Source organism: Otolemur garnettii, unplaced genomic scaffold (genome assembly GCF_000181295.1).
Source record: "Otolemur garnettii isolate 467f Iridium unplaced genomic scaffold, OtoGar3 scaffold00039, whole genome shotgun sequence".
Classification (NCBI taxonomy): domain Eukaryota; kingdom Metazoa; phylum Chordata; class Mammalia; order Primates; family Galagidae; genus Otolemur; species Otolemur garnettii.
In genome coordinates, this window is record NW_003852434.1 from 6,813,769 (window position 1) to 6,839,752 (window position 25,984).

At 36.8% G+C, this 25,984-nt stretch overlaps 1 protein-coding gene across 26 annotated transcripts in view; it reads left to right on the top strand.

Annotated features, from left to right (window-relative positions):
- Positions 1–25,984, top strand: part of SEC31A (SEC31 homolog A, COPII coat complex component) — an 89,547-nt gene that overhangs the window by 32,668 nt on the left and 30,895 nt on the right. For 19 of the 26 annotated variants that reach the window (XR_002773461.1, XR_002773462.1, XR_002773463.1 and 16 more), the window contains 13 exons: positions 1,877–1,976; positions 3,639–3,800; positions 4,003–4,155; positions 9,685–9,924; positions 10,879–10,953; positions 12,485–12,523; positions 13,006–13,083; positions 15,830–15,905; positions 16,606–16,784; positions 18,040–18,166; positions 20,025–20,170; positions 22,423–22,596; positions 25,536–25,688. Coding sequence is in view for 22 of the 26 variants with exons in the window: in XM_023513381.1 (XP_023369149.1) it covers positions 1,877–1,976; positions 3,639–3,800; positions 4,003–4,155; positions 9,685–9,924; positions 10,879–10,953; positions 12,485–12,523; positions 13,006–13,083; positions 15,830–15,905; positions 16,606–16,784; positions 18,040–18,166; positions 20,025–20,170; positions 22,423–22,596; positions 25,536–25,688 (1,702 nt within the window). In the remaining 4 variants the exon portion in view is untranslated. The remainder of the gene's footprint in view (positions 1–1,876; positions 1,977–3,638; positions 3,801–4,002; positions 4,156–9,684; positions 9,925–10,878; positions 10,954–12,484; positions 12,524–13,005; positions 13,084–15,829; positions 15,906–16,605; positions 16,785–18,039; positions 18,167–20,024; positions 20,171–22,422; positions 22,597–25,535; positions 25,689–25,984) is intronic. The other 7 variants (XM_023513392.1, XM_023513397.1, XM_023513398.1 and 4 more) reach the window with 2 other exon arrangements.

Sequence of the window (25,984 nt, forward strand, 5' to 3'; positions counted from 1 at the left end):
TTAATACTATACCAAGTTTAGGAGTGGTCGTAATTTTTCAAGATACCATGCTGTGGGCCAGGACCAAGTCAGCCTCTCTAGTTCTCAGTTTCCCTCCTGTAATAAATGAAAAATTGAATTATATGATCTTTAAGTTGCCCTCTAACTCCGCAATTCTATGATTTTTGAAAAAATATTTTTGATAAATTAGAATGTAAATGTTCTCTAAAATGTCATATGAACTAGATTTCTTAAAAAAGCATTCTTTGACATACCTAGAAATTTTTGGCATGCATGATTGGATTCTGAAGGGGGAGGGAATTATAAAGTACATTATTTATGCAGTTGGGGAAATTTGAATGTGGACTACATATTAAGAACATTATTGCGTATAAATAATAAATATTTTGAGTATTGAACTACATTATGTAGTAGTTACATAGAAAAATGTTCTTATCCAGTAAATAAGTAAATGTAGGGGTGATATGTCATGATACCTGCAATTAAGCCTCAAATAGTTGTTCTATCTAAATTGTCCCAGTAGGAGTGAGTATGGGTCTGGGTGTGCCCTGCAGTGGAATGGCATCCTGTCTAGGGCTGGTTCTCACTGCTCTCTGAGCTACCAGGATAGTCTCCAGCCACCAATAACCATGAATGGGAATAAGCTGGATGGAAAAGTGAATGAATGAATCCAACTTATTGTAAAATAAAGATTTGTAACATACACAATAATGATACAAGTGCATAGCGATAAACAATGTTGTATAAAATGTCTCCATGAGCCTGCCATGTTGGTTATTTATGAACCATGTGATGGTTGGAGGTGCACTTTACCATTTAGACTTTGCAAACATTTATTCCCTGATGTAATTCACCGCCACTAATGGCTAGTGTTATACATTAGGTAAATAATTCTCTTACTTGTTTTTATTAACCTTTCAGAAGTATTTACATAATTCATATTTATTTCAGTGCTTAATATCACAAGTATTTGGGGTCTTTATTTAGAAGTTTGGTGATGTTTTTGTGGTCAGAAGTATGCTTTAAGAAATTAGTTCTTTATAGCAGTTAGCCTGTGGTGAAATTGGTTTCAATATGTGTTGTTTGTGTTTAAAGTTACAGTTTCCAAGAACTTGTCAGTGACATTAAGTAAAGATTTCTTACCTATCCATAAGTAAAATGTTTAATTTACATGTCTCATTGAGATACATATATATATGCACATAATCTCCCTGTAATTTTTTTTTCTTTTGAGACAGAGTCTCACTATGTTGCCCTCAGTAGAGTGCTGTGGCGTCTTAGCTTACTGCAACCTCCAACTCTTGGGCTTAAGCGATTCTCTTACCTCAGCCTCCCAAGTAGCTGGGACTACAGGCACCTGCCACAATGCCTGGCTATTTTTTGGTTGTAGTTATTGTTGTTTGGCAAGCCTGAGCTGGATTCAAACCTGCCAGCTCTGGCGTATGTGGCTGGCGCCCTAGCTGCTGAGCTATAGGTGCTGAGCCAATCTCTGTATAATTTTTATACAAGTAGGATAATTTATGCATGTAGTTAGATAAGAATTTTTCATTAATCATGAGTACTATATAATAGTAAGAAGTGGATTTCTACAATATAATTTTTATCTATATACTTTTCACCAAAATATGATCTGTAATTTATTATTCTGTGGTGTTGGGCATTTAAAAAATTTTTTTTTGCTATCATAAACTGTATACATTGAACATCTATGTCTTTGTAATGATCAAAGATTATCCATATTAGTAAATTGCTTTCTAGAAATACTGTATTAAATTACATGTCTGTCAAGAGTATGTCCAAAGTTTAGATAGAAACAATTTGAGGTTTAATTTTTCCCAAGATTAAAAACGTCCTTGTCCTTTTATGTTTCTTATAGGGGGATTTTGGCAATTGCTTGGAGCATGGCAGATCCTGAATTGTTACTGAGCTGCGGAAAAGACGCTAAGATTCTGTGCTCCAACCCAAACACAGGAGAGGTATAGGGAGGAAATGCTTCTCAGCCTTGTAGTATTTGTAGCATATTATTTCTGCCTGCAAAAGAAATTTTCCATATGGATTCTCTAGTGTATTCTGTGAAAAGTATATGGTGTTGTGTCAGGGATTTTATTGGGAAGATCTGATAAAACTCAGATGTTTTATTTAAACTCAGCTATTTCAACCAGGAAATTTTTCAGATCTTTGAAGTAGTATTACTAAAGCTAATAATCATCCCCTCTCATTTCCAGTAAAATGAATTTATCACCCACACGCAGAAATACTTAATTGGATTTATTTCATATGTGGTTTATGGAAATAGGCATTGTCAGTATAGGATGGCTTGAGGTTTGGGTCTGTGGCTGCCTTGTCATTACTGAAGATGCCCTGCTCTGTTGGAAACCAATAGATACAATTTTTTAGTCTCTCTTCTGAATGTTGAGGCAGGAGTATAAATTACAGCTTTTATACTTTAACCTTTTTATATTTCTGTGTTGCAAGTGCTTTTGTAGTTACTCTGATGGAATACTGATAAAAATAAGAGTGCCTTCAATAGATTTTAATCTATATTGTTAAAATGAAAACAAGGACTTCAGTTATTTGATTTCTGGCATGAAGTTTTTAGATGTATCAGTGTCTTTAAGAATATGGAAACACTGAAGTTAGGGGAGACAAGAGAAAAAAGTTAAAATAATTAGTAAATTTTACCTCATGTGATGTATAGGTAATCACATAATCAAATAATAATCATCTAGCATTTTACACTGTGGCTTTCAAAATTCTGCTGTCATTTTCTCAGTTATATAGTGAGTTATGTGTGCTTTGACGTTGAAGGAAGAGGTGTTTAGGGCATGCTGCAAGTAAAACTGTTAGTGACATCAAAGACATAAGTAGGGTAAATAGCTTTTCCTTTAACTATGTTTCTTTATGAAATAAAAAGTTTTAAATATCCCGCAAAGCCAAAGTTAAGTTCATTTGAATTTTCTTTTTAGGCCTAAATGTCCACTTTATGAATAGTGTTACTATCACACTAACTTTTGGGTTAGCAACAATCATACTGTTGTATAGGTTTTATATCAGCCATTTTCTATATTTTTTTCCATGCCCTTTTATTTCTAAAGAAAGCTGTTAATGCTAAATTCCCTTAGGATTCCGCAGTGGTGGGTTTGGTGTGTATAATTCATGTTTTCTCTTTTGTCTAAAAGCCAGATTTCTTAGTGAATTCTTCCCTCTCAAATTGATTTTAAAATTTGATTTTTAACTAACTTAAATATAGTTGTTTGGGTCTTCCCAAACAAAAATAGTTGAACAGGACACTATAGATCTTTTAGGGTTTCACAAGCTGACTCTAATGAGAGTGTTCCCTCCCATGCACGCACTGCTACCATTTCAGTAAAAACAAGCAAATTTCAATTTTAAAGATATCCTTATTCAAATCTGTTTGAAAATTGAAGTTATATTTCTGTTTGTTATAATAAGTTATTATAATTAAACATTCTCATACTTAAAGAAGTCTTAGTACTATTTCTCCTGGCCAAAGGCACTTTCTGAAGAAAAATGTTTCATTTAGATGTACTTGTTGACCATGTTAATCCAGGTGTTTTGGTTACATAGTGGTTATACTTTTTTCTGAGTTTTGTTACCTGTTTTTTTTGTTGGCCTAGGTGTTATACGAACTTCCCACCAACACACAGTGGTGCTTTGACATTCAGTGGTGTCCCCGCAATCCTGCTGTCTTATCAGCTGCTTCCTTTGATGGACGTGTCAGTGTTTATTCTATCATGGGAGGGAGCACAGATGGTTTAAGGCAGAAACAAGTTGACAAGGTAATAGGAAGTGTTAAGGTTTTTTTAAATCATAACACCTGAAAAAAATATTTCTATTGTATAATGATTTTGAAAATGACTGGTGATCTACCTTGCTGACCAATTGTATAATTGTGAGGAAAAAAATTCCTTGGGTATGACTTGAAAAAAATGAGACATAGTTTGTGTCAGTTACAAATTCTTTTCTTTTTTCTTTTTTTAGCTTTCATCGTCTTTTGGGAATCTTGATCCCTTTGGCACAGGACAGCCCCTTCCTCCATTACAAATTCCACAGCAGGCTGCTCAGCACAGTGTCGTGCTGCCACTGAAGAAGCCGCCCAAGTGGGTCCGAAGGCCTGTTGGTGCTTCTTTCTCTGTAGGTGGATTTTGTTTTTATGGTCCATAGGCACAGAGGACTTTTCATAGCAAAGTGTTATTACAGGTTCACCGAGATGGAAAAAGTTTGGGTTTAAGATATGTTTGTATGTTTTTCATCATTCAAATGGTTTCTCAGAAAAAATGGGGCCTGTGCTATTTTTCCTTATTTTAAAATTGTGGTAAAATGTACCTAGTGAAATTTATCACTTTAACCATTTTTAAATACACAGTTCAGGCCAGTCATGGTGGCTTATACCTATAATCCCAGTGCTTGGGGAGGCAAAGTTGGGAAGATAGTTTGAGGCAAGGAGTTTGAGACCCAGCCTGCCCAATATGTGAGTAGTGAGAGCCCATCTCTACAAAAAATTAAAAAAGTTAATCAAGCATGATGGCACACACCTGTAGTCCTAGCTGCTTGGGAGACTGAGATGAGGATCATTTAAGCCCAGGAGTTCAAGTTTACAGTGAGCTCCGATCTCACCCTTGCCAGCACTCCACTGTGGATGATAGAGTAAGACACTGTCGATTAACAAAAAACAAAGCCAAAGTCCAGGGGCATTAAATACATTCCCACTGTTGTATGACCATCAGCACCATCCATCGCCTTCCTCCCTTATTTTAAAAACCTGTCTTCTGTCTCTTTCTCTCCTTTTCCTTTTTTAAAATGGGAAGGAAATATTCTTTCTCCTTCTCTTCTTCCTTCTAATTTTTCTTTTAATCGCCAGTTTTTTAATTGTAAAGAACAATAGTATAAAACTAATCATCATAACCATTTTTAAATATATACTAAAATAGCATTAACACATTGTTCTACAAGGAGTCTCTAAAACTTTTTCATCTGATGAAACCGAAACTCTGTATCCCTTGAATACCAGCTCCTCATTTCAACTCTTGATAAGTAAATTCTACTTTCTGTTTTTGGGAGTTTGACTACTTGAAATAACTTGGGGTGGACATAAAGTTTGTGTGCAACTTAAAATAATTTAAAGTAGCAAATTGCACACAAACTTTATGGGCACTCTGTATTAATGGAATCAGGCAGTATTTGTCTTTTTGTGACTGACTGATTGCACTTGCTTAATGTCCTCGAGGTTCATCCATGTTGGAGCTTATGACATAATTTCCTTCTTTTTAAAGGCTGAACACAAACCCACTGTATGTATGTACCACATTTTCTTTATCCATTCCTCTGTTGATAGACATTTAGGTTGCTTCCACCTTTTAACTATTGTGCATAAATACTGGAATGAACACGAGTATGTAAATCTCTCTCTTTTATTTTGTTTTGTTTTTCTTTTTTTGTTTTAAATGTATCTTTTAAATCCTGTTTTTAGTTCTGTGAAATATATACCCCCTAGTAGGATTGCTGGAAATTACAGTTGTTCCCTTTTTAAGTTTTGGAGGAATCTCCACGGTAACTACACCAGTTTACACTCTCACTCAACAGTATGCAAGAATTGTAATTTCTCTACATTGTTCTCTGCATTGTCTCTAGTGCTTTATTTTCTGGTTTTTTTTTTTATAGTATCCATCTTAACATGCCTGGGTGACTCGATTTGCATTTCTCTGATGAGTAGTGATGGTAGACATCTTTGTATATGCTTTTTGACCTTTTTTTTTTTTTAAGAAGTACCTATTCAAGTCCTTTGCCCATTTTTTAATCAGGTAATTTTGTTATGGTTGCGTTTTAGGAGTTCTGTGTATATTTTGGATATTAATCCCTTATCAGGTGTATGGTATGCAAATATTTTCACCCATTTTATAGGCTACCTATCACCCCATTGATAGTTTTCTTTGCTGTATGGTAGTCCTGTTCGTCTAATTTTGCTTTTGTTGCCTGTACTTTTGGCGTCAAAGCTAATGTCATGAAGATTCACCCTGTTTCTTCTAATAGTTTTATAGTTTTAAGTCTCACATTTAGGTCTTTATTCCATTTTGAGTTTATTTTTGTTTATGATGTAAGGTAAGGATCCAACTTTATTTTTTATTTATTTATTTTTTGAGACAGAGCCTCAAGCTGTTGTCCTGGGTAGAGTACCTTTGCATCACAGCTCACAGCAACCTCCAACTCCTGGGCTCAAGCGATTCTCCTGCCTCTACCTCCCAAGTAACTGGGCTACAGGTGCCTGCCACAATGCCCGGCTAATTTTTGGTTGCAGCTATCATTGTTGTTTGGCGGGCCTGGGCTGGATTTGAACCTGTCAGCTCAGGTGTCTAGTGCCTTAGCTGCTTGAGCCACAGGCGCTGAGCCCCAACTTTATTTTTTTGAATATAAATGTCCAGTTTTCATAATACCATTTGTTGAAGAGACATCTTTTTCCCCGTAGCATAGTCAATCAAAAATCATTTGACCAGGCTGGGTGTGGTGGCTCACGCCTATAATCCTAGCACTCTGGAAGGCTGAGGTGGGTAGATTGCCTGAGTTCATGAGTTTGAGACCAGCCTGAGTGTCTCTAAAAATAGCTAGGTATTGTGGTGGGCACCTATAGTTCCAGCTACTTGGGAGGCTGAGGCAAGAGAATCACTTCAGCCCAAGAGTTTGAGGTTGCTGTGAGCTGTGATTCCACAACACTCTATTGAGGGCGACATAGACTCTGTCTCAAAAATAAATGAATAAATATTTAATTAATAAACTAAATCTACTACAGAGAGCATATAATAGGATGTTGAATTTTGTTTTTTAAATCCACCTGGTCACTCTGCCTTTTGATTGGGGTGTTTCTATGTCTTGTAGTTATTTTGTGCCCCTTTTCTTCTCATTCTGCCTTCTTTTGTGTTTTCTTAATTTTTTTTTAGTGATAGATACACTTTGTGCTCTCAGTTTCTTTTGTGTATCTCTTGTGGATATTTTCTGTGTAATTTTAGTGTGGATGACATAAAACATTGTTAGTTCTAACAGTCTATTTGAAAAAGTCATGAGAATATGTAAAACAAAAACTTCTGTTGATGTCTCCTCTCCTCAGTTTATTATCAGTGTCCCAAGTTACTACTTTTATGTTTTGTATTATTAGTACAATTTTTTAGTTATAGTTATTTTTTATGCTTTTGCCTTTTAAATTCTGTACCTTATTAATGTGACACGAATATAAAATTTGTAGGTATTCTATTACCAGTCTAATCAAATTACTACTATACATAATGATAAAAAGTGAGTCTCTTGGTTATCTTGCCTAAAATATAAATACTAAACTTACTCAAATTCATCCCCATTGCATTTTTTATTGTCATAAGGGAGTTATTCACATTATGTAATTCTATGTATTCTCATTTTCACAAACTAAATGCGTCATCTTCTCTGCGGTTACCACTATTTTAATTATTGTCATTCTAGTAACCAGGCTCAGAATTCTTTCTTTGGTCTCCCATATTCAATCCTCAAGTCCCGGTAATGATCTCTTTTAAATCTCTTGGATGTATTTCTTCCTTTTATATTGCTAAGGCTCTGCCTAATTCTTCATCTTTTTATTCTAAACTCTTCTAGTAAATAGCTTGATTGATGTCTATTGCTTGTCTCTGCCCTTCCAATTTATATCACTTACTCCAGATTTATTTTTCTAAAATAGACCATTGTTTGCATGCTCTGTCATTATAAATTCATTCTTTGGATTTAATCTTATTTGTCCTATTTGGTCTGCTCTACCGTCTGCTCTTCTGCCTTTGAATCTTTACCTTTGTTTGGAACTATCCACTTTCCTTACTATTTTCTCTGAAGCTTCATCATCTAGTTAACTAGTTCTTTTCTTCTCTACATAATTAGAACATTTTTATTAAAAAATTATACATGTATGAGCTTTAAAAAAATCCAGCTGTACGGAAAAGCACTCCTCACCTCCTGATGAATATAAACTACATGAGAACAGAGACTAACTCACAGGTATGTTCCCGATGCCTAGAGTGGTGCCTGTCAAATGGAAAGTGTTCCCTGTGTATTTATCACTGGACTGAAAAGTGAACATCTCCCGTTTCCCCACCTCTGCTCACTAGTACTCAATAAATAACACTCCTTTCTTGAGTTTGGAACTCAATAGAGATGAGGGATCAAAATAACATCTTCAGTACTGCTAATAGGTACCTGTTATGTTTAGTTTTTTTATTTTGTATAAGTTCCTTAACAATAATGATTTGTGGCTTTTTTTTTTTTTAATCTTGGTCTTTCCTATAGTGCCTGACATTAGAAACACCCTAAACACCTTGACCTTTAATTGGATAATTTTGTATAAAGGCCTTGATCCTTGGACAAAACATTACTGAGTGTGAAAAACAAATTTGGTCCTATGTTTCCTCCTTTTTCTATATTTATTGTTTATGAGTATATTAGTCAGATATTAACTAATTACACAAGAGAAGAATAAAACCAATACAGCCTGCCTTGAAACCTAGGGCCTAGAACAGAAGGTAAGACAAAGACATATAAATAGCTAAAAGCTGAATCAAAAGAGATATATACTATGCTGTGAGTATCTGGGCTGAACGGTGGTGACATTGCCAGGGCCTTGGAAGAGCAGTAGGATGAGTGTGTAGAAAGTAGTAAAAATAAGTGGCTGAGAAATTGTGGAGCACAGTAAATAGTGCATTTCATCTAGAATGTGGGTTATGGAGAGGAAGAGCAAAAAGTAAAGGGGGGTCAGCCTGTAGTCCCAGCTTCTCAGGAGGCTGAGGCAAAAGGATTTCTTGAGCCCAAGAGTTTGAGGTTACTGTCAGCTAAGATGCCATGGCACTCTACTCAGGTGACAGAGTGAGACTCTGTTTCAAAAAAGATACATAAATAGCCGGGCTCATGCCTGTAATCCCAGCACTTGAGAGATTGAGGCAGGTGGATTGCCTGAGCTCGCAGGTTTGAGACCAACCTGAGCTTGAGGGAGAGCCTTTCTCTAAAAATTAGCCAGGCTTTGTGGCGGGCGCCTGTAGTCCTAGCTGCTTAGGAGGCTGAGGCAAGAGGATCACTTGAACTCAAGAGTTTGAGGTTGCTGTGAGCCAAGATGCGATGGCACTCTACCAAAAGTGACCAAGTGAGACTGTGTCTCAAAAAAAAAAAAAAAAAATATATATATATACACACACACACATAAATAAATAAAGGGGGGGAGGTCAGATTGTGGAGTATAGGAGGATGTATCAGCTAATGTCTTCCAAGTTGGTATATGTTTAGGCCACTGTTTTTCATTTATAATAAATGCCTTTTTTTTACTAGTCCTGTGGTTAAAACTGATTTTGTTGGCTCGGCGCCTATAGCTCAACCGGCTAAGGCGCCAGCCACGTACACCTAAGGTGGCGGGTTCGAATCCCCAGCCCGGATCCGCCAAACAACAATGACAGCTGCAACCAAAAAATAGCCGGGCGTTGTGGCGGGCGCCTGTGGTCCCAGCTCCTTGGGAGGCGGAGGCAGGAGACTCTCTTGAGCCCAGGAGTTGGAGGTTGCTGTGAGCTGTAATGCCATGGCACTCTACCCAGGGGGACAGCTTGAGGCTCTGTCTCAAAAAAAAAAAACAAAAACAAAAACTGATTTTGTTGATTTGTTCTTTTATAGTTTGGCGGCAAACTGGTTACGTTTGAGAATGTCAAGGTGCAGTCTCAGCAGGGGCCTGAGCAGCAGCAGCAGCAGCAGCACCGTGTGCTGGTCAGTCAGGTTGTGACGGAGAAGGAGTTCCTTAGCCGGTCAGACCAGCTGCAGCAGGTGGTGCAGTCACAGGGGTACATCGCTTACTGCCAGAAAAAAATCGATGCCTCTCAGATAGAGTTTGAAAAAAATGTGTGGTCCTTTTTGAAGGTAAAGTTGGCATTTAAAACTATTTTATTTCATTATCTGCAAATGTAACCATTCCTATTATATTGTACTGTGTTCCTATTAAAGAAAGAAGTGGAGACATGTGATTTCACTCGTTTTTAATGAAATTAAGAAACTACGACGAGCATACAACCTATTTTCTTATGTCAAGGATTTTTTCTTTTCTACTTTGAAAGGCCTAATATGAAATACTGTTTTAGTAATTTAAAAACCAACGTAATAGATACACTTAAAGGAGAGAGACATAACATCCAGCATACCTGGTTTTAAAACATAGACCTTATTATAATAATTCATAGAATATTTAATATATGTAGTAGATCCAGTTACAGAAAATGAGAAAAGAAGAAAGAGGCATAGCAGAGAGAGGTTGTAGGAATCCTTAAGCGGAGTTAGAGAAAAAGCATTCTTTTTACTGAGTTGTGTTTTTAACAACAGAATAACAAATAGAATTTTCTGGTTGGTCATTTTACCTTCACTGGAATGTCCATGTCTTATTACAGTTGCTGAATATTCCAAGGAAAAGCAGTCTTAAATATAATAAGTTTAAATTCTAAAATTAAGGAATTTATTTTTATATTTTGAAATTAAGTATTAATTTTGAAAAAGAAATTATTTAGGACATAGTATATTCCACAGAATGTGAGTTTTGCATTCACTTTAACTTTAAATAAGAGTTAGTTTGTGAAAAAAAAAAGTTAGTTTGTATTTATAATTCAGACATAAGTTTATTCAACCAGGATAATTAATTACTTATGTACTTAAAAAATTATTTTTAAAATAACTGCTTTTTGTTTTTTTTTCTAATAGTGACTCTTCAGAACAATATAGTAGAGTTTAAATATTTTCTAATAATTCTTAGAATTTGATCAGTTCTTATAAACATTGCCCCTTTAAATGTAAATTTTTACTTCAATAATATGTCTCTTTTAAAAGGTAAATTTTGAGGATGATTCTCGTGGAAAATACCTTGAACTTCTAGGATACAGAAAAGAAGATCTAGGAAAGAAGGTAAACTTGGGAAAGCGTTTGGCTGTGTTTATACAAATAAATATTTATATATTGTACTTTTTAAATAAAGTTCTGCAGAGATTATCTTCAGTCAACCAGTAACATTTAATAAGAATTTGTGTTTGCCAGAATTTTGAATACATATTGTTAAATGCAAAACTCAACATTATACTTGGATTTAGAAGCTTCCAGAACCACATTTAATTCAAACTTGATTGTCAGGAATCATTGGAGCCTTGAAAGATAAGACTAAGAGCCTCAGACCTTGGAAATAATGAGATGTTAGTAGGGTACATAAACAGTGGCCCTGGGGAGAAGAGAGAGATACTTAGAGGTTACCCCAAGTTCACTACAATTTAGGTGATGAAAAGTAGGGCATTATTTTACACTATCACGATTTGGCACACAACTCTGAAACTATGTATTGGGTTGGTCCAGCTGATAAGTAAATAATAGATATTTCAGGAACAGAAGCCATTTATTGTACTGGACCTGAATAAACAAAAAGTTCAAGTCATCTGCTTAATAGTTTAAAGAAAAACTCTCTTTTGAAAAGAGCATGCTGGACATGATGATTCACACCTGTAATCCCTGCACTTGGGGAGGCCAAGGTGAAAGGATTGCTTAAGGGCAGGAGTTGGAGACCAGCTTGGGGAAGATAGGGAGACCCCTTGTCTGTGCAAAACACTAAAAAACTAAATGAATAAAGTAAAAAGTTAAAATCATATTGCAGTTTTTAGTGTCAAAGAGGGGTTTATTTATCATTCTACAATGTTGATATCAACATCAATAGCAGTAAAAGTGCTTTGACTTTGGAAACCTTGAAAGCAATATTTTGCGTTCTCTGATTATGTAATTTGTTTTAGCCTTTCACCACTCTTTGGAAATGACTAAAGTTTTATATAGCATTACGGGGTTGTTGCATACATGGTACGAGTTGGATACTGCACTCTGTAGGCACACGTTGAAGATCAGTGCTCCTTTAACGTGACATAGATTGAGGATCACATCACAGCCTCCCTGCTCAGTGGCTGTGTGTCTTTGCTCACTCCTGTAGAGTTTTTATTTAACTTTATTACTAGTCTAAACTTGTTGATGCTATAACTTTTTTAGGTTTACAAGAGATTAATTTGAAAGTTTTTACTGCATACCTGATAGCAAAACATGAGGAAATATAATCTGATTGTCAGAATACTTCTAATAAGTTCTTTCCATAGTGAGTACCTGAAAAAATATTTTTAAAAGTTTGTTACTTGAAAGCAAGTAGAAGAGAACATGTTTGTTTTAAGGTTAGTTTTGTGATTGAACAGCAGAATGGGATGCTATCTGAGCAGTAGAACTCCATGTGAATGAAACTAGGACCATTCATTGATGCCAGCATTGCATGGCTTTTATTCTTTTCTGAAACATACTGTTCTTGACATGAACTTTTGTGGATTTTTGCCAACAAGAATGGAGTAAGAGGTGAACATTTGCTGTATGCCCTGAAATAGAATTCCATTTAGTAGGTGAGTTGTTGTTTTTATTTCAGATTGCTTTGGCCTTGAACAAAGCGGATGGAGCCGATGTGGTAAGAAGGCCTTACAAAATAGCTGTCTTCTAAAATTTTAGATAGGGCATAACAAAGAAGGAAACGTAATTTAAGAAATTCGTCTGTTTTGTGCTTTATGGCATGACAAATGGTGACTCTAGGTACTTAAATAAATTAATAATTCTCATCTTAACAGCATAGGATTAGTTAGAGCATTTCTTTTGGTATACGTATTTGAATTTTGTAAGAGGAAGAATGGAATCAATGACTGACTATTCAGATACTTAAGGTAAAGACCATTTTTGCTAGGGGGGCGTTTGGTAGGGAAGAAAGGAAAGATGTTTGCAATAATCGTTCTTTGCTTTTCCTTTAATGGTGTTTCACAAATAAATTTACTCGGTGTTGCTTCGTATGATTAAACTATCTCTGCATGTTGACGGTTGGGTCTTTCATCTTGTTCACTAATAACCTTTTAATGCTACATTCTTCAACATCCTCTGTAATTGTTTTGTGTACCAAAGGCTCTTAAAGACTCTGACCAAGTAGCACAGAGTGATGGGGAGGAGATCCATGCTGCTGAAGAGCAGCTGTTGGGAGAGGTACTTACTTTTTTTCATATTATATTAGACAAATTTGTGATAATTGTGTATCTCATATTGAGATAAGGAAAATTTTCTCAACTATTTTTGGAACATAAAGTTGGAATAAATTGTTTTCTTAGAGATGTTTAGGGGAGGAATGTGTTTACCTATACTGACAGAAGTATCATCTCTGAACTCCAGCCTCACTCCTGGATTATATGGTTTTAAGTTGAGAGTTGATTCGTTTAATTGGGTCAGATGGCCATCAAGATGTAACAAGATTTTATTTACAAATCCACATGGCATTGTGTGTATAAAGTTTTTTTCTTGGCATATTAATATTTTCAGCCCACTATCTGTAGCATAGGAACTTGGAGTCCAAGTACAAAATGTCTCTCTAAACTGTTATGATTTACTAGAAGTGTGTCCTTAGTTGTAATTGGTAATTTTTGTAACTAATTAAAAAGAGTCCTTGAACACAGAGTTGTATCATTAACTTTTTTTCCTTTTAATTCTCTGGGTATTTTTTAACTACTAATAAATAATTTCATACTTTTCTTGTTTTCTAATTTTATTTCATCTTGGAAAATGAATCAAGAAGTTCTTGTTTCTCATCTTCAACTTTTTCATTGTTCTTTGTGATACAGGACTGTTCTGACTATGATAAAGTGTTTTCTACGCTCTTTTACTAAGTTATAAAAATAATTCATCATTAAATATAGACTATTAGAAAATGAGTAAAAAACTCATTTTCCTTAGAAGTGCATCTCCTAGACTTTAATTAACAAGAGAATAAAGGATAAATCTTACTAAAAATTAGAACTAATTTTGGGAATATTTAGATAGAATTGTAGGATAAAAAATGTACTTTGATTTATATAGAACTAGATTAGCTATGTGTTGTCAAATAGAATACCATTTGGGAGGGCACTTATGAATAATAGGTAAGGAAAATGTGTATTTATCAAAACAGTACTCAAACAATGTATACTTTCCTCACTTGAAAAAAATTGTGTCTGAGGTAAAATCTTCCCCCTTATCTTGGTGATGCTATTTGTTTAGCAAACACAATAGCTCAATGTTGAAGCTACTCAATATATAATAAACTACAATTTTTTGTCCTTATTGTCTATTTCAGAAGTCCATAAATAAAGATTTATTATTTTTAGAAAACAAATTTGAGCTGGGTCTCACGCCTATAATCCTAGCATTCTGGGTGGCTGAAGTGGTTGGGTTGCCTGAGCTCAGGAGTTTGAGACCAGCTTGAGCTAGAGTGAGACCCCATTTGTATAAAATAGCTGGGTGTTGTGGCAGGCGATGGTAGTCCCCGTTGCTAGGGAGGCTGAGGCAAGACAATCACTTGAGCCCAAGAGTTTGAGGTTACTGTGAGCTCTGAGGCCATGGCACTCTACCCAGTGTGACAAAGTGAGACTCTGTTACTTTCTTTCTTTCTTTTTTTTTTTTTATTTTGCAGTTTTGGCCAGGCTGGGTTTGAACCCGCCACCTCCAGCATGTGGGACCAGTGCCCTACTCCTTTGAGCCACAGGCACCACCCCGACTCTGTTACTTTCTACACAAAAATTTTTGTGTACAAAATGATTATAACCAAATTAGTATCTGATACCTTAATGTGAATAATTTAAATGCTCAATGTTTTTGAGTTTAAATTCTAAAATGCTTCTCTTTCATTGGACAGAGGGAATTAGGACTATAGCTATTCTGTATTAGTTGACATTTACTAATTAAGCTTTATTTACAAATGATGCAATGCTGTACTCTGCCCTAAAATTACCAATTTCAAAATGCTTCGACCTTGAAAACTAGGTGTTCACATTCACATATAGAGGTAACACAAGCACAGGAGATAGATGCTGTGTGTCATGCAGACAGTATGTTTTTCTTTAAAAATTTATCTCTAGGGCGGTGCCTGTGGCTCAAGGGGTAGGGTGCTGGCCCCTTATGCCAGAGATGGCGGGTTCAAACCCAGCCGTGGCCAAAAACTGCAAAAAAAAAAAAAAAATTATCTCTAATCTCTGTGATACATTTTTGTCTTCTTTAGAATTTTTTTGCATGGAAGAGAAAGCATTGAAAGTTATTTGTTGCCACGGTACCTCCTGTCTATTTCTTTTCTTCTAAAGAAAGAAAATATTGGATTTATTTTTAATCAGTCTTACAAGTAGTCTCAGAAATTTATAGCAAAACTATATATTTTTTAATCAGGTTACTCTGATGTTCTAGAAATGCCTAATTTGAAAAAATACAAAATGTATAATTATTGTATATTCATAATAAATAGACTGACTTTTATTCTGTGGACACTAAGTAATTTTTTTCATGATTCAGTTAAGACAAGAACAGCTTACAACCAAAATCTAGTGGATAGGAATTATTAGATATGTAGAAGCACATTGTTTTAAAATGAAAATATAATATACTTAAAAATGTATATTATGCATGTTTCAAGCCACTCATAGATGAGGTATCTAAGAAAAATGATTCTTCAGCTTCAGTAATAACTTCTGAGATACCAGTAATGAATATGTACACTTTAGCAGTAGTCCTGATGGCTTTGGATTTTATTTACATTTGGACAGTGGGAGTTCATATGTAGAAATTCATTTACAGAATATTTATAGAAGTCATAGATCTTTGTGTAAACTTAAATTTGAAAACTTTTCTAGAATACCTTAGGATTATTTGTTTTGTCAGTAAATTATTCCATAGTTTCTTTTTGGCTAAATTGCTGCATTTTTCAATTCTTTAGTGCATTAAAGAAGAAAAACCAGAATCTGAATTTCTACCCTCAGCTAGAGGAACATTTAATATTTCCATCAGTGGAGGTGAGTACTTGTTGGTTTTCATTTCTAATTTTTTTTTTATCTTTTTGAAAACAGATAATCCCAGAGTTGAAGTTAGAAATGTTTTGTGACAGTGGTAAGAGGTTGAGAAAGAACTGTTTTCATTTAGTATATACATGTAATTAGTGTTTTGGGAAGGGTTGTATATTCAGACACCTCAGTGATCTTTAATGATCCAGTTTAGGCTCGGTGCCTGTAGCAGTGTGGTTACAGTGCCAGCCTTATGCACTGAGGCTGGCAGGTTCAAACCCTGCCCGGGCCTGCTAAACAATGACAACTACAACAAAAAAATAGCCAGGCATTGTGGCAGGCACCTGTAGTCCCAGCTGCTTGGGAGGCTGAAGCAAGAGAATCATTTAAGCCCAAGAGTTGGAGGTTGCTGTGAGCTGTGACGTCACTGCACTCTACCCAGGGCGACAGCTTGAGACTCTGTCTCCAAAAAAAAAAAAATCCAGTTTAAACAGTCTGGAAAATCTGTTACTTTACATGTATCTCTGTATATTTCCATAGATCTTTTCCATAAATATTAACAACTTGTTTTAGAAATTAATCCACCAGTAATCAGAAATTAGTATTATGTTCTCCAATTATATGTTTATATAAACTGATATGTGTAGTGTTTTGTTGTTGTTTTTGGTAACAAAAATTCTGTTTAACTTGGATGTATTCTTCCTTGTTGCAGATATTGATGGTTTAATTACTCAGGCTTTGCTGACGGGTAATTTTGAGAGTGCTGTTGACCTTTGTTTACATGATAACCGCATGGCTGATGCCATTATATTGGCCATAGCAGGTGGACAAGAACTGTTGGCTCAGACCCAGAAAAAATACTTTGCAAAATCCCAAAGCAAAATTACCAGGGTATGTTATTTTAAAAATAAACAATAATATTTTATTACTTTGATTATAGAAACAATGCACTCTTATTATAGATAGTTGAAATGTAGAACACACACACACACAAAAAGAAATGTAGAACACAGTAAAGAATTTTAAAACCCATCCATAATTCCTGGACACAGAAAAAATTGTGGACAGTTTGGCATGATTATTCCAGTTTTTGTTCTTTCTATGTTCAATTTTAAAAATATTTTCATATTACTTTGCAAAAACTTAACATAGAAAAATTTAAAGGTAAAAATTCCAGTGCTCCCCAATTCCGTCCATAGATTGATGCATATCTTTCCATACCTCTTTCTATGTATTTGTAGAATTTTTTTAATTAACAGAATCAGGATCATCTAAGTTTATGTTTGCGTGGTTTAGTTTATTGATACTGTCACTGGCTTTGTAAGCATTTTCCCACATCATTAAAGATTCTTATAAAATTTTTAATTACTTTATTAAAATTTTATGAAAAGGTTATTTCTATTATTTGGGGATGTTTAGGTAGTTTCCAATATTTTCACTCTTATGTATGGTGATAAACACCTTTGTTGTATATAAAGATTTATACAAATTTCTGATTAATTAGGCTATAGTTCCAGGAGAGGAATTTCTGGAACATGGGGGTGTAGATATTTTTAAACCTCCTGCTTGATGTTATTTTGCATGTCCTAAAGAAGTAATTTTGGGGGGAATACTTTTCATAAAAGTTGTACCTGTGTTAAGTCCCGCCAGCACTGATTGCTCTGTCTCTCCAGCCTCTACATGTCACTGTCACCTATTACCAGTGAGCCACTCTGGCTGCCTCCCAGTTCTTCACTCACTCCAGGTTCCTCTCTCCCTGGGACTTTGCACCTAGTGGTCCCTTGACCTGGAATGCTTTTTCCTTCTTAGTGAAGTTAATTCATGCTTGTCTTTTAGATCACATCTCTAGTCTACAGTATAGGCTGTTGGTCCTGATCCATCAGGTCTTACAGTATCTTCTGTTAAATGTTCTGATAGCAACCTAGACTTTTCCTTCTCAGCACTTTATGAAATATGTTGGTGAGGGGTTGGGGGTGTGTGTGATGTTTTTATGTCTTTGTTTCAGAAATATACTTCTTTTTGCAGTGGCTTTATTTGACATAAAATACTGTGAAGAGTACCTTTCAAAGATACATTTGGTAGCTGGAATTAATTTTTACTAACACAGTCTAAACTTTTAATTCTCCCTTTGTTTTCCTTTCCCCAGCTCATCACTGCAGTGGTGATGAAGAACTGGAAGGAGATTGTCGAGTCTTGTGATCTTAAAAATTGGAGAGAGGCTTTAGCTGCAGTATTGACTTATGCTAAACCAGATGAATTTTCAGCCCTTTGTGGTAAGAAATCAACTTTATACTCAACTACATTACATATATGGCATGGTATGTTGTAAATAAAAAATTAATGACACTTTTTAAATTTTATTTATTTATTTACTGTTTTTTGAGACAGAGTCTTACTATGTTGCCCTCAGTAGAGTGCTATGGCATCACAGCTCACAGCACCCTCAAGCTCCTGGGCTAAAGCCATTCTCTTGCCTCAGCCTCCCAAGTAGCTGGGAGTACAGGCGCCGGCCACAACACCCAGCTATTTTTTGTTGCAGTTGTCGTGGTTATTTAGTTGGCCTAGGTTGGGTTGGAACCCACCAGCCTTGGTGTATGTGGCCAGCGCTATAATCACTGTACTATGGGTGCCAAGCCAAATGATGCATTTTATTAGAAAGTTTGATGAATATATAAGAAAAAAATTCTTATTTGAATGTTTTTCCTAGAATTATTAAATATATTTCTTTGGCGGGGTGCTGTAACTCATATTTGTAATCCTAGCACTTTGGGAGGCTGAGGTGGGAGGATCACTTGAGATTAGGAGTTCCAGAATAGCTCGTGCAAGAGCAAGACCCTATCTCTACAAAAAACAAAAAAATTAGCCGGGCCTGGTATGTGCCTATAGTGCCAGCTACTTAGGAGGCCCAGGGCAAGAGGAACATCTGAGTCCAAGAGTTTGAGGTTGCTGTGAGCTAGGCTGACGTCACTACATTCTTGCCCAGGGGACGAAGTGAGACAACAAAAAACCAAACAAACGAAAAATTTCTTTGTACCTACTCATTTTGAATAAAAATACTGTTTAGTGATTTTGGTTTTAGACAGACCAGAGTTAGAATCTTGCTCCTGCCACTTAGTAGCTATATGACCTATAATAAATTACTTTTTTTTTTTTTTTGTAGTTTTTAGCTGGGGCCAAGCTTGAACCCACCAGCCCCAGGTGGGACCGGTGCCCTACCTCTTGAGCCACAGGCACTACCCCAATTACTTTCTTTTTTTTTTTGAGACATAGCCTCAAGCTGTCCTCCTGGGTAGAGTGTCGTGGCATCACAGCTCACAACAACCTCCAATCCCTGGGCTCAAGCGAGTCTCCTGCTTCAGCCTCCCAAGCAGCTGGGACCACAGGCACCCACCACAACGTCTGGCCATTTTTTTTTTTTTGGTTGCAGCCATCATTGTTGTTTGGCGGGCCCGGGCTGGATTCGAACCCGCCACCTTTGGTGTATGTGGCTGGCACCCTAGCCACTTGAGCCACAGGCGCCAAGCCCCCCAATTACTTTCTAAGATTCAGTTTATTCATCTGTAGTATGGCATATAAGTAGCTCTCACTTAATAAATTTTAGCTGTGATGAAATTAATAATTATAACATTTAAGTAGAAATTAACTTCATAGGCCATGAGTAAACTAGTGGCTAAGGATTAAATATTATTTGTAAGGAAAAAAGCTTAAGGCTGCTAGTTTAAGAGCAAACAACCATTTGCTACCTTGAAAGTATTATGAGAATACAAAAATTATAAGGTACTCACTGTATTTTCATAAGTAATTTATAGTAGAGTTAGTTATGATTGATAAATGTGTCCTTAGGATTTTTCTATTCAGATATTATTCTCTTTTTTTTGGTAATATAATTAATGGAAATCAGTTCTACAGCTAGATGTAGAGTCTTGTGAAATCATTTATTGTACACAATGTGTTACCCACTTGCATTCATTTAACAAATATTTACTGAGCAGGTAGAGCAATTTTGTTTCTCCCTGCTACTCACTGGTTATGAAATGTAATCTGTACCTCTGAAAATGTTATTAAACGGTTCATGAACTTATACACAGATGCCTTGGGGATAATCTGATTTTGTTTTCCTCTTTTTTATAGATCTTTTGGGAACCAGGCTGGAAAGTGAAGGAGACAGCCTCCTGCAGTCTCAGGCATGTCTCTGCTACATTTGTGCGGGGAATGTAGAGAAATTGGTTGCATGTTGGACCAAAGCTCAAGATGGAAGCCACCCTTTGTCCCTTCAGGTTAGAATCTTTGAAGCAAAAGGTGCTTTTTAATGTTTGCTTTACTTATGGTCAAATTGTTCACTTTACTTATGGTCAAATTCTAAAAATTCATTTGTTTTTTAATGTTCACTTTACTTATGGTCAAATTCTAAAAATTCATTTGTTCTGTAGGTTCATTGCTTTCGCTCTTCTAATTTACACTCTAGAGGTTGTTTTGTGGATAATTACATGGATTTATTACTGTATTTGGAAAAGCAAAGTTTGAGGTGATGGGGTGGTAAAATGGAATTGCAGCTGTTTCTGAGATCAACATTATGGGCCGGACATGGTGGCTCACACCTGTAATACTAACTCTGGGTAGCCGAGCAGGATGGATTGCTTAAACTCAGGAGTTTGAGACCAGGATGAGCAAGAGCGAGACCCCGTCTCTGCTAGGAAAGAAAGATAGAAAAGCTAGCCGGGCATTGTGGCAGCTTGAAGTTGCTGTGAGCTATGATGCCATAGCACTGTACCCATGGTGACAGAGTGAGACTCTATCTCAAAAACATAAGGATCATAAGTGTGATTTGGCAGTTTATTGGTGGAAGTAGGTGGCAAGAATAATGAAAACAACCTTGGGGTTTATCTCTTTTTTTCCTCATACTCCTGTCTCCAGTGGCTCTGCCTCCTTGAGCAAAAAAGGAGGAACAAAGAAGTGGATGAAGGAATCAAAGGCATCCCTAATAACAGTAGAGAATCTTTATGGCTATGAAACGTGAGAGTAAAAGAGACATGGATCTCATTTAACACCAATACACAAGGCTCAGCGCTCAAAGCTCAGTAGTTAGGGTGCCATACGTATACCTGGGCTGGTGGGTTTGAAACCGGCCTGGGCCTGCTAAACAATGACAACTGCAAGAAAAAAATATCTGGGCAGTGTGGCGGGCACGTATAGTCCCAACTACTTGAGAGGCTGAGGCAAGAGAATTGCTTAAGCCCAAGAGTTTGAGGTTGCTGTGAGCTGTGATGCCCCGGCACTCTACCCAGGGGGACATAAACAAAAAACCCCAAAAAACCCTGCCAATACATAAGTAAGAAAGGTAGTGAAAAAATTTGGGACTATTCTAAGGTACCTACTATTTATTTAGATTTTTTTCCCCCTCAGCATTTAACCAAAAGAGTATTATGATAATTTTGATATAATATTACTATTCCTCTCTGGAAAGAGACTTTTCTCAGTAGAGTCAATGCTTTGAAGATCACTCTGTTGAAAGTAAAAGTCAGTAAGAAGTCAAGGTTTTCCTTCTTAGTGCTTCTGAGAGAAAGACGCTTGTTTCACGTGTCTGGATTTATATTCTTATGAAAGGCAGAAAGGTAGAATATTTATGCTTTCTACCTGAAGCATACCCACCGATTAGTGAAAGAGCTTGTATTGAAGAGAAACATGAGAAACTCTGAGGTACAGTAGGAAGCTTGTCTGGCCATCGTATGCCTTTGTCTCTGGGTCCCCTTTTTTGTTTGTTTTTTAGAGACAAGAGTCTCACTTTGTTGCCTTCAGTAGAGTGCTATGGCATCACGGCTCACAGCAACGTCCAACTCCTGGGCTTAGGCAGATTCTCTTGCCTCAGCCTCCTGAGTAGCAGGGACTATAGGCGTCCACCACGATGCCCGGCTATTTTTTGTTGTTGTTGCAGTTTGGCCGGGGCCGGGTTTGAACCCACCACCCTCGGTATATAGAGCTGGCGCCCTACCCACTGAGCCACAGGCACCACCTCCCCATAGTGTTTTTATAGGGTAGATGGTGTGACATTTTCACTCATAGTTCATCCCATACCTGCAGGGACACAGTTTCAACCTTCAGATGTCTGCTTGTCACTTTCACTTTGGATATTTGCTCTCTAGATAGTATCTAGTAGTTTCAGGGTGTTGGGGAGAAGGTGGTAACCTATGCCCTGTCCCTGAGTCAGAGGGCTTCTTCCTCCTCATGACTCTTTCACTTAACCTGAATGGTGGCCATATTTTTGTGATAGGGATGATATAGGCACCACACTTTCTTTTTTTTTTTTTTTTTTTTGCATTTTTTGGCCAGGGCTGGGTTTGAACCCGCCACCTCTGGCATATGGGGCCAGCGCCCTACCTTTTGAGCCACAGGCCCCGCACAATAGGCACCACACTTTTAGTGAGCTTTGGAAATCGTAGTAACTCTTTACTTTTCCACTTGCTCTCATATGCATGGTCTTAATATCTCTGTCTCTCTCTCTCTCTGACCCACCCTTCTTTTTTTTATTTAGGATCTGATTGAAAAAGTTGTCATCCTGCGAAAAGCTGTGCAGCTCACTCAAGCTTCGGACGCTAATGCTGTCGGGGTTCTTCTGGCTGAGAAGATGAGTCAGTACGCCAGTCTGCTGGCAGCCCAGGGCAGTATTGCTGCAGCCTTGGCTTTTCTTCCTGACAACACCAACCAGGTAATCAGAATTGACAATTTTTCTTTTTTCTTCTAATATGTGAGTAAGGTGAGTCTAGTAGATAGCACTTGGGATTGGACGTAAGCAACACTTTTCAGTGGAATATTTAGCAGCAGCTGAATTTCTGTTACCTGACTGCAGGTAAATGTTATTGACAATACTTCAAGGATCGTTTTGGGGTGTACTTAAGTTGCATCAGAGTTTAGATGCTCTCAATAGTGTAATAGATCCCTTTGTACCATGGGATGTAGTATTTAAAGAAAATGGATGGGGCGGGAAACCAACATACAAGGTTCTTTGTAGGAATCTTTTATGATGAAAAGCTATAAGTGTTAATAGCTTTATTTAGTCAAACAAATGGACTTAACATTTTAAAATTCCCACATGTGCCACCGGGATATTATCAAAGAAATTCTTTATATATGCCATTTTAGTCTGACACTATTTTTGTGGGTAAGAGTATTTTTTAAGTATTAAAGGCATTACATTCCTAATTTATTGTCTTTATTTGGTATATGATAAAATGTGGACTTTTTCAAGATATTTGCTTTAATTCAATTCAACTCAGCAAGAAACTGTATAGAGTGATGAACAAGATTGCCAAGGTCCTTCGCCTAGGAACCTTCCAAACTTGCGGTAGCCATAGAGGAAGCTTGAGATTTCAGAGTGTGATAAGTACTGAAGTACAGGTGGTGGTGCTATTGGAACACGAAAGAAGGGGGACCCAAACCCAGTAATGGAACATAGGTAGAAGGTAGGGGTGGGGTTTGAGCAAACTCTTCCACATATAAAATATTTATATCTGCATTTTGTGCCTGGCAGAGCTTGATTTTAAGCCTAGCATATATGTTTTCTCTTCTTATACTTTGTATTAGTAACTTTATTTTGGTTTTGATGGTGTTTTATTTTTTTAGCCAATTATTTTCAGTATTTTGTTTGTTTTAGGGAATTACCAATAAAGTTCATTAAGCAGAAATACATAATGTACTCCAAGACTGTTGAGGCATGACTCTCTAGTTGGTTTGTGTACATTTAGCTGTGGGATTCATCTCATCTCTTTATAAATTGTTCATGGGCATATTAGATACAATAGAAACATAGTCTTTTTCTGTATTATGACTTTGGCACAATAATTTTGTGCGACTTTTTAAGTTTTTGTAGTTCTCAAATATATTGAGATGTAAGACCTTTTATCTTGGCTTGGTGCCTATAGCTCAGTGAGTAGGGTGCCGGCCACATACACCAAGGCCGGTGGATTTGAGCCCGGCCAGGGCCTGCTAGACAATAATGACAACTACAACCAAAAAAATAGCCGGGCATTGTGGTGGGCACCTATAGTCCCAGCTCCTAAGGGAGACTGAGGCAAGAGAATCCCTTAAGCCCAGGAGTTTAGGGTTGCTGTGAACTGTGATGCTATGGCACTCTACTGAGGGCAACATAGTAAGACTCTGTTTTGAAAAAAAAAAGTAAAATAAATAAAACTGTTAAAAAAAATCTACAAAAAGGACACTTTATCTTAAGACTAAATTCTAAGACCTTTAGATCAACTAGTCTTAGGATTAAACTTTTTTTTTTTTAGAGACAAAGTTTCACTTTGTTGCCCTCAGTAGAATGCTGTGACATCACAGCTCACAGCAACCTCTAGCTCTTAGGCAATTCTCTTGCCTCAGCCTCCTGAGTAGCTGGGTCTACAGGGGCCCTTCATAATGCCCAGCTATTTTTTTGATGCAGTTTGGCCGGGGCCAGGTTCAAAACCTCTACCCTTGGTATATGGGGCCAGCACCCAACTCACTGAGCCATAGGCCCTGCCCAGGATTAAACTGTTTAGTTCTGTTTATAATCACATACATTTTCCATACATTATTCTTTGGGCTTTTATTTGGATTTTAAAATACATTCTGTATGCAAAAAAGCATAATTTTGATGTTACCCCTCTGTTCATCTCAACAGATCCTACATTTTGGGGGAAATGTGTCCTGAGACTTTGTGATAACACTGTAGTATTATTAATAATTTCAAGGCGGCGCTTGTGGCTCAAAAGAGTAGGACTCCAGCCTCATATGCTGGAGGTAGCGGGTTCAAACTCAGCCCCGGCCAAATAAATAAATAATTTCCCCCATAAAAGACAATAAGATACCTAAACAGATTAAATAACCACTTAAATCTTTAACACATTTTTAGGAATGTATAAAATATTTTTTTTCTTTTTTCAGTTTTTGGCCGGGGCTGGGTTTGAACCCGCCACCTCCGGCATATGGGGCTGGCGCCCTACTCCTTTGAGCCACAGGTGCCACCCAGGAATGTATAAATTTTAAGTATATTAAAATCTTGCTGAAACATTTTAACACATTGCTTTTTTCTTGTTATTTATTAATACTTAGAACGTGTATTAATTTATGATCAATTCATTGTACTTTGGTAAATTTATATAATTATTGATCTGTATTAACTACAGATCTGAATTTGACATCTTTTAAATTTTTTCTCAGAAATCTTTTAAAAGTTTCATCTCTTAGATTATCATTTTCTTCCATCACCATCGTTAACAGTTGGTTCTTTTTTGTGGCCTTTTTTAGTTGTTTCTTTTTTGAGTAGTTTTGTGATTGATGAGCATTACATAAACTTGAGAAAACATCAGAAGAGCAGCAGTTGATAAGTGATGTTGATCTTTCCTACCATTCATGATGTGGACGTAATTCAAATCCCGATCTCAGTTAAATTACAAGCTACATTGTATGTTGTGGAACTTTGATGCCAGTCTTGAATACTAGAAGCCATTATATGGAATCCTCGAGTGTCAGGGTTTCTTGTATGGCATGCAGCATTGAGCAAAAGGGGGTCTCCTGAGTGATCTGTTTACTTTAAGAAAATCACTATATTGTCATAAAGTTGAGTGAAGATTAACAATTTGCTTGTTTTTTCCCCATTGGTTCTTACAGCCAAATATTGTGCAGCTTCGTGACAGACTTTGCAGAGCACAAGGAGAGCCCGCACCAGGACACGGATCTCCGAAAATGCCTAAGGGCAGGCCTGCACCTATTGGTGGCCACCCACAAATGCCAAGAGTTCAGACTCAACAATATTACCCCCATGTGAGTGAGGTGGTCCAGATGAAGTAGGAATGTTTGTATATCTCTGTTCAGATTGGTGGTTTTAATTTGTTGGGCAAGAGACCTTCTCTGATATGACAAAACTAGGCAACATACTGTTTTAATAGATATACTCTTTAGATTTTGAAAGTGATTTTTATGATCTACTTTTTTTTTTTGAGACAGAGCCTCTAGCTGTCCCCCTGGGTAGAGTGCCGTGGCATAGCTCACAGCAACCTCCAACTCCTGGGCTCAAGCGAGTCTCTTGCCTCCGCCTCCCAAGTAGCTGGGACCACAGG